The 9,523-nt window shown below is 49.5% G+C and overlaps 1 protein-coding gene across 1 annotated transcript; it reads left to right on the top strand.

The window, feature by feature from the left end:
- The first annotated feature begins 4,139 nt into the window (after positions 1-4,139).
- Positions 4,140-8,983, top strand: LOC137376091 (hexokinase HKDC1-like). Its single transcript, XM_068044120.1, has 4 exons — positions 4,140-4,294; positions 4,732-4,866; positions 8,126-8,183; positions 8,945-8,983. The coding sequence occupies exons 1-4, from the start codon at positions 4,140-4,142 to the stop codon at positions 8,981-8,983; spliced, it is 387 nt and encodes a 128-aa protein (XP_067900221.1).
- The last annotated feature ends 540 nt before the right edge of the window (positions 8,984-9,523 follow it).

The raw sequence follows: 9,523 nt of genomic DNA, 5'->3' as shown, positions 1-9,523 counted from the left end.
TAACCCCACATCTCAGACTGACACTGACCCCACACGCAGAATCACACTGGACCCCACGTCTCAGAATCACACTGGACCCCACATCTCAGAATCACACTGGACCCCACATCTCAAACTCACACAGGACTCCACATCTCAGGTTCACACTGGACCTCACATCTCAGAATCACCACTGGACCCCACATCTCAGACATCTCAGACTCACACTGGACCCCACATCTCAGGCTCACACTGGACCCCACTTCTCAGACTCACACTGGACCCCACATCTCAGACTCACACTGACCCCACATCTCAGGCTCACAACTGGACCCCACTTCTCAGACTCACACTGAACCCACATCTCAGAATCACACTGGACCCCACGTCTCAGAATCACACTGGACCCCCACGTCCAGATCACACTGGACCCCCACAGCTCAGACTCACACTGGACCCCACATCTCAGACTCACACTGGACCCCACATCTCAGACTCACACTGAACCCCCACTCTCAGACTCACACTGAACCCCACATCTCAGACTCACACTGAACCCCAGATCTCAGACTCACACTGAATCCCACGTTCAGAATCACACTGGACCCCACATCTCAGAATCACCACTGAACCCCACATCTCAGACTGACACTGAACCCGACATCTCAGATTCACACTGAACCCCACTTCTCAGACTCACACTGAACCCCACATCTCAGACTCCACACTGAACCCCATATCTCAGACTCCACCTGGACCCCACATCTCAGAATCACACTGGACCCACATCTCAGACTCACACTGGACCCACAGCTCAGCTCACACTGACCCCAGCTCAGACTCACACTGGACCCCACATCTCAGACTCACACTGAACCCCATATCTCAGACTCACACTGAATCCCCACATCGCAGAATCACACTGAACCCCACATCTCAGACTCACACTGAATCCCACATCACAGACTCACACGGACCCCACAGCTCAGACCACACTGGTCCCCACAGCTCAGACTCACACTGGACCCCACATCTCAGACTCACACTGAACCCCATATCTCAGACTCACACTGAATCCCACATCGCAGAATCACACTGAACCCCACATCTCAGACTCACACTGAATCCACACACAGACTCACACTGAACCCCTATCTCAGACTCACACTGAATCCCACATCGCAGAATCACACTGACCCCACATCTCAGACTCACACTGATTCCCACATCACAGACTCACACTGAACCCCACATCTCAGACTCACACTGGACCCCACATCTCAGACTCACAATGGACCCCACATCTCAGACCACACTGAACCCCACCCTCCTCCCCCCCCCACCCCCCCTCCCCCCCCCCCCCCCCCCCCCCCCCCTGCCCCCCCCCCAGCCCTCCCCCCCCCCCCCCCCCCCCCCCCCCCCCCCCCCCCCCCCCCCCCCCTCCCCCCCACCCCCCCAGCCCCCCCCTCCCCACCCCCCAGCACTCACACTGAACCCATATCTCCGCCTCCCCTGCCTCCCCCTCGCCCTCACCTCCCCCCCCCCCCCTCAGCTCCCCCCTCCTCCCCCCACCCCCCCCCCCCCCCCCACCCCCCCCCAGCCCCCCCCCCCCCCCACCCCCCCCTCCCCCCTCAGCCCCCCCAGCCCCCCCCCCACCCCACCCCCCCCCCCCCCCCCCCCACCTCTCAGCCTCCCCCCCTGCCCCCCCACCCCTCAGCCCTCACCCTGCCCCCCCCACCACCTCACACTCAACACACTGACGACCCACATCTCAGACTCACAATGACCCCCACATCTCAGACTCACACTGAACCCCACATCTCAGACTCACAATGGACCCCACATCTCAGACTCACAATGAACCCCACATCTTAGACTCACACTGAACCCCACATCTCAGACTCACAATGAACCCCACATCTCAGACTCACACTGAACCCCACATCTCAGACTCACAATGGACCCCACATCTCAGACTCACACTGAACCCCACATCGCAGACTCACACTGACCCCCACATCTCAGACTCACACTGACCCCCACATCTCAGACTCACACTGGACCCCACATCTCAGACTCACACTGGACCCCACATCTCAGACTCACTCTGAACTCCACATCTCAGACTCACACTGGACCCCACATCTCAGGCTCACACTGGACCCCACTTCTCAGACTCACACTGGACCCCACATCTCAGACTCACACTGGACCCCACATCTCAGGCTCACACTGGACCCCACTTCTCAGACTCACACTGAACCCCACATCTCAGAATCACACTGGACCCCACGTCTCAGAATCACACTGGACCCCACGTCTCAGAATCACACTGGACCCCACAGCTCAGACTCACACTGGACCCCACATCTCAGACTCACACTGAACCCCACTTCTCAGACTCACACTGAACCCCACATCTCAGACTCACACTGAACCCCATATCTCAGACTCACACTGAATCCCACGTCTCAGAATCACACTGGACCCCACATCTCAGAATCACACTGAACCCCACATCTCAGACTGACACTGAACCCGTCATCTCAGATTCACACTGAACCCCACTTCTCAGACTCACACTGAACCCCACATCTCAGACTCACACTGAACCCCATATCTCAGACTCACACTGGACCCCATATCTCAGAATCACACTGGACCCCACATCTCAGACTCACACTGGACCCCACAGCTCAGAATCACACTGGTCCCCACAGCTCAGACTCACACTGGACCCCGCATCTCAGACTCACACTGGACCCCACAGCTCAGACTCACACTGGACCCCACATCTCAGACTCACACTGAACCCCACTTCTCAGACTCACACTGAACCCCACATCTCAGACTCACACTGAACCCCATATCTCAGACTCACACTGAATCCCACGTCTCAGAATCACACTGGACCCCACATCTCAGAATCACACTGAACCCCACATCTCAGACTGACACTGAACCCGTCATCTCAGATTCACACTGAACCCCACTTCTCAGACTCACACTGAACCCCACATCTCAGACTCACACTGAACCCCATATCTCAGACTCACACTGGACCCCATATCTCAGAATCACACTGGACCCCACATCTCAGACTCACACTGGACCCCACAGCTCAGAATCACACTGGTCCCCACAGCTCAGACTCACACTGGACCCTGCATCTCAGACTCACACTGAACCCCATATCTCAGACTCACACTGAATCCCACATCGCAGAATCACACTGAACCCCACATCTCAGACTCACAGTGAATCCCACATCGCAGACTCACACTGGACCCCACATCTCAGAATCACACCGAACCCCACATCGCAGAATCACACTGGACCCCACATCTCAGACTCACACTGGACCTCACATCTCAGAATCACTCTGGACCCCACATCTCAGACTCACAATGAACCCCACATCGCAGACTCACACTGACCCCCACATCTCAGACTCACACTGACCCCCACATCGCAGACTCACACTGAACCCCACATCTCAGACTCACAATGGACCCCACATCTCAGACTCACAATGAACCCCACATTTTAGACTCACACTGAACCCCACATCTCAGACTCACAATGAACCCCACATCTCAGACTCACACTGAACCCCACATCGCAGACTCACACTGACCCCCACATCTCAGACTCACACTGACCCCCACATCGCAGACTCACACTGAACCCCACATCTCAGACTCACAATGGACCCCACATCTCAGACTCACAATGAACCCCACATTTTAGACTCACACTGAACCCCACATCTCAGACTCACAATGAACCCCACATCTCAGACTCACACTGAACCCCACATCTCAGACTCACAATGGACCCCACATCTCAGACTCACACTGAACCCCACATCGCAGACTCACACTGACCCCCACATCTCAGACTCACACTGACCCCCACATCTCAGACTCACAAGGGACCCCACATCGCAGACTCACACTGAACTCCACATCTCAGACTCACAAGGGACCCCACCTCTCAGACTCACACTGAATCCCATATCTCAATATCACATTGTATCTCTGTGATTTTAATATCCCTCTTTGTCCTCTCCCTCTCTCAGTGATTATGGGGATCTGCAACATGTTCACTCCATCCTGGAGGAGCTGGGCCTGCCGTGTGGGAGTGAGGACTGTGTTGTGATGAGGGAGGTGTGTCTGATAGTGTCCCAGAGAGCTGCTCAGCTGTGTGGGGCTGGACTCTCCGCTGTGCTGGAGAAAATGAGAGAAAATCGCCAACTGGAACAGCTGAAGATTACCGTCGGGGTGGATGGGACTTTATACAAGTTACACCCTCAGTAAGTGTCACCGTGTTACATTTCCACTAACCCAACACACATATATTGTCCACACACAATCTTCCCATTGGTCAGACTCTGTTTTAAGGTGACGTGGGTCTCTCGAGCTAGGTTTCCCGCTCTGACACTGGTTTAAGGGGACCCGGAGTGTCTTGGGTTGGTTTTCCCATTCACACTCTGGTTTAAAAGGTCGCAGAGTATCTTGGACTGTTTTTCCTGATTAGACTCTGGTTTAAAGGAATGCGGAGTCTCTCTGGCTGGTTTTCCTAGCCTAACCCTGGTTTAAGGGAATATCTTGATCTTGTTTCCTTGCTCTGTCACTGGTGTAAGGGGTTGTAACTGTCTCGGGTTTGTTTTACGGTTCTAACACTGGTTTAAGGAGATGTAGAATATTCCAGGACTGGTTTTCCCACTCTGACTTTGGTTTCTGCTGATAGTTTTTCCCGGATTCTCCAGGACACAGTGAAGGTTTTGGCTCCAAAGTGTGAAGTGGATTTCCTGCTGTCTGACGATGGCTCTGGGAGAGGAGCAGCTCTCAGTGCTGCCGTGAACCTTCGCTGCCATAACAACCAGTAACACACAGACACACATTCCAGATACTCAGGACAGAATATCAGCATCAAAGGCACCAAGATCTCAGGAATAAACTGACTTCTCTTTGTCAAATCTCTGTGAATCACACTGGACCATCAACGTGATTGTTTCTCTCTGTGGAGAGTTCACCAGACTGAGATACTCAGTAAGTCCCCTCACAGCAAGGCTATTTAAAGGGTTAAATTATGAAGCCAGGTTGCCTTGGATTCCCTTGAATATAGAAGATGATTCATGGATGATCTAACGGAGGTGTTTAAAATGACTGAAGTATTTGACAGGGTCAGTACAGAGAAACTATTTCACTCGTGAGGTGTTCCAGAACAAAATTTAAATTACAGCCAGGTTGTTCAGGGTGATGTCAGGAAGCATTTCTTCACACAAAGGGGAGTGGAAATCTGGAATTCTCTGTCTCCCCAAAAATCTGTTGAGCGTGGGGTTCAACTGAAAATTTCAAAACTGCAATTAATATGATTTTTGAAAAAAAAACAAAAAATGCAGGAAATACTCAGCAGGTCAGGCAGGAGAGAGAGAAACAGAGTTAATGTTTCAGGTCACTGACCTTTCATCAGAACGGAGTTTCCCCAGTGCTGTACTAATTCCTTTAATCAATATTCCCATCCCCAACTTTTTTTCCCTTCCCTGATTATCCTGTAACACAACCTTATTTACCAGACTCCATGTGTTTACATACATTCACTCCAACCCCAAATTAGACTGCTTCGTATTGCCCCACGCCCCCTGTCTGATCCCTCCTATTTTTGAACTGTTCTTTACTCTTGTGCTATTTGTCTCTCCCAATCCTCTGCATCTTATTTCTCCTCTCTAATGTTTCATCCTGGTTCCACATCATTTCTCCCCCACCCCCACCCTGCTCCTGCCAAATTAGTCCCTAAAACACTACTTAACCTTCCCGTGAGGATATTGGTCCCAGCTCTGTTGTGGTGAATCTGGTCCACCATGAACTGGTCCCAATGCCCCAGGAATCTGAAACCCTCCCCCTTGAACCACTTCTCCAGCCTTGCAGTAGCTTGTTCTACTATTCCTATATTAACTAGCACATGGCACTGGGACTATTTCAGAGATTACTACATTTGAGTCCAGCTTTTCTCACTAGCTTCCTAACTGACTGCAGGAGCTCAACCCTTTTCCTACCAATGTCATTAATACCCATATGGACCACAACTTCTGATTGTTCCCTCAAAATGTTCTGTACCCACTCAGTGATGCCCTTCACCCTGGCACCAGGGAGATAACACACAATGCAGGACTCACGTCAGTGTTGCAGAAACATCTGTCTTTCCCCTATTGAATCTCCAAGAACCACTGGATTTCTACACTTTGCTGTGCCCCCACCCCCAGTGCAGTCATTGGCCCCACAGTGCCATGAATGTGCTGTAGACTACACTCCCCTCAAGTGCCATCACCCTCACTGATAGTCAGTGCTGAAAAGCAGATTGAGAATGCCACATGCCCAGAGGATTCCTGCACTATTTTCCTCTTCATCCCCTCCCAGATGGCCACCCACTTACTATCCTCTCTGTAGCTGTGGGGTGACCACCTCCTGGAACATGTGCTGCAGGAAATTCTCAGTCTTCAGTGACTCCAGCTGTTCCTCAAGTTCAGAAACCCTGAGCTTGAGTTCAAACAGTGGCTGGTGCTTCCAACATATGTGTTTATCCAGGACACGTGCAGCATTCCCACATTCCACAGGAATTGCAGGCAATGGGTCTCAGCTTCCCATCATGTTGTTTATAAAATGTTTTGATCCAATTCTTCCTGTTCTCAGCACCTGTTAGGATATTTTTGGGTTTCGCAGTGGGTTCTGACTTTATAAAAAGCCCACCGGAAAACCCCAAAGCTTCCGATGTTCGGTAACTGCTGTTGCCACTCTCAGCAACGGTCAGAGAGGTGTTGGAGCAGAGAGGGAGGGGGACTGAGAGAGAGAGAGGGGAATAGAGAGAGAGAGAGAGAGAGCAGAGAGAGAGGGACAGAGAGAGAGAAAGGGGAATAGAGAGAGAGAGAGAGAGGGCAGAGAGAGAGGGACAGAGAGAGAGAGGGGAATTCAGAGAGAGGGCAGAGAGAGAGAGAGAATGAGGGCAGAGAGAGAGGGAGAGAGAGAGAGAGAGGGGAATACAGAAAGAGGGCAAAGAGAGAGACAGAGAGGGCAAAGAGAAAGAGAGAGGGCAAAGAGACAGAGAGGAGGGCAATGAGACAGAGAGTTGGGAAATGAGACAGAGAGGAGGGCAATGAGACAGAGAGGAGGGCAGAAGACAGAGAGGAGGGCGGAAGACAGAGAGAGGGGGCGGGAGAGAGAGGGGGGCGGGAGAGAGAGAGGGGGCGGGAGAGAGAGAGGAGGGCGGGAGAGAGAGAGGAGGGCGGGAGAGAGAGAGGGGGCGGGAGAGAGAGAGGGGGCGGGAGAGAGAGAGGAGGGCGGGAGAAAGAGAGGGGGCGGGAGACAGAGAGGGGGCAGGAGACAGAGAGGGGGCGGGAGACGACACCGAGAAGGGGGAGACGACACAGAGAGGGGAGACGACACGAGGGTAACACAGGGGTAAGACAGAGTGGGGATAAGACAGAGTGGGGGTAAGACAGAGGGGTGTAAGACAGAGGAGGGTAAAACAGAGGTGCAGGAACACAGGGGGAAGCACAGGGTGGGACACAGAGGGGGGGGAACACAGAGGGGTGGTGAAAGACAGTGAGACGAGGGTGAGAGAGTGATCAAGATAACTCCTGACAGATGGACATCGATCTGGAATACTCCATATTGCTAGAAATGTGCAGGCAGAGATTGACTATTTGTGCAAGCAAAAAAAATGGCAGGTATCTCACTAAATCATAGTAACGAAAGTAAGTCAATAAATTAGTCTTCTTATTGAGAGGTTCTTCATAAAAATGCACATTTGTTGCTATTTTGATTAATAGTAAGATACATTTTTAATGCCTTTATCTGTCTGAAATTGTAATGTGCTCCCCCCACCACCATATGAAAAGGTTGGACATCCTTGCTCCAAGTCTTTAACCTTGTGTTTTAAAATAACCTAGGAGCTAGGTTATTGTGTTTAGTAACTCATTTTAAATGGCAAAAGTCAATTAGGGAATGTTTAAATGTCTATGCTCTGGCTGGCATTACTTTCACTTGGGACACAAGCTCAGTGACATGTTGAAAGATGCTGGACTTTTACTTCTATATAAATGTTGCAATTCCACTGCTATCCATTTGGACTCACGTTTTTCCAGAACTTGTATTGAGGGGAAACAGGCAAGAAAATCCAAGGAATATCCAGAAGTCAGCACAGTAAATTCCTCATGAATGCAAGAGTACAACGTAATAGGGCTGAATAATATTGGCAAAACAGGATGCTGCTAACCCATATACAATAGTTAGTAAAAACAATGGATAGCTTTAATAAAGCTTAATCTATGCTGTAATGTTTACAATTCCTTAACAAAATTCATGCTGCATTTTCAGATTTAAAATCTATTGGGGAAGACACAGTAAAGATTTATTATGTTTCACTGGCTGTGCTGGAAACAGTTATTAACTGTTTTTTGTTTGCTGCAAATTGGATTAAAGGTCAAGTTTTACATGGATGTCAAAGTTCAATAACTGCAATGTGCATCATTTACTATCCAGTTTGAGGACTGATAATCTGACTGGCCAATGTTATTTGAAAGTTGTCTTTGTCATACAATTATATTATGTTATCAGTGCACCTTTGCTAACAGGTAAGAGATTTAGCTTGGACATGAACTGGTTAATCTGGATTACAATCTTAGACATAGTGACTAAACATTTTGCAACTGAATAATACATGCAGTGACAACCGCTCAACCTTTTGCAGAAAAGCTTTTTGTTAATAATTATCTTGTCAAAGCTGAACCGTAATTGACAGTGATAGACTGAGATACAGACATAAGTGAATTTAACAGAATTGCTTTATTGGAGGAACTGAAGGGCGCTCTTTATTTGTAATTGTGATTATCTAATTGTGTCACTAGCTTTGGTGAATAAATTATATTTTGTCCATGAGAGATGCTGTTGTTTCTGTATTTTAGAATCCAGGAGCTAGTTTAACAGGCTGTCAAGATGAATAAACGGGCTACTGACCTTAATTTCTCTGTCTCTTCCTGTCCCACTCCTCTTTCCTGTTTTACATGACTCTTCTGAAGTACGGTTGCTCCATCCTATAAAATTCTCCTGATTTGGAGATCACTGCCCTTTTGTTGGCTGCCCTGTATTCAGACACATATTACAAGCAGGTGGAGAAGTTACACAAACATTGACATGGGTTAAATTGTCTTGTGACAGTAGCAGTGCTGATTTTCAATTGCCTCACCTCAATAAACACAATAACAATCCTCTCCTTGAGTTTTATGGTTTATTGGATGGATTTTCACTCCTGACAGAGTGAATCCACAAAGGTTATCCAATAAGGTTCATCTACCACCCGTGACATGGTGCAGCTCGCTGTATTCTGTCAACAAAAGTAATTCGCATTGCATACTATTTTGCTTGCTAGCTAGCTAATACAGTGCTGCTGCTGTCCATTGATGTTTGTATGTTTTATTTCTAGGGAGGAATGTGTTTTTAATCAGAATGTGTTTTGATGGCATTAGATTGGCTATACACTTCAT

The sequence above is a fragment of the Heterodontus francisci genome, chromosome 12 (genome assembly GCF_036365525.1).
Source record: "Heterodontus francisci isolate sHetFra1 chromosome 12, sHetFra1.hap1, whole genome shotgun sequence".
Lineage (NCBI taxonomy): Eukaryota > Metazoa > Chordata > Chondrichthyes > Heterodontiformes > Heterodontidae > Heterodontus > Heterodontus francisci.
The sequence above is the reverse complement of the archived record's forward strand: the minus strand, read 5'-3'. Positions and strand labels throughout refer to the sequence as shown.

Excerpts from the sequence above, each read along its gene's own strand:
- LOC137376091 (XM_068044120.1), top strand. The coding sequence starts at position 4,140 with ATGAGGGAGGTGTGTCTGATAGTGTCCCAGAGAGCTGCTCAGCTGTGT. Across the intron at positions 4,867-8,125 it reads CTTCGCTGCCATAACAACCA|AACTTGTATTGAGGGGAAAC; the intron begins GTAACACACAGA and ends ACGTTTTTCCAG. Across the intron at positions 8,184-8,944 it reads AATATCCAGAAGTCAGCACA|AATCCAGGAGCTAGTTTAAC; the intron begins GTAAATTCCTCA and ends TCTGTATTTTAG.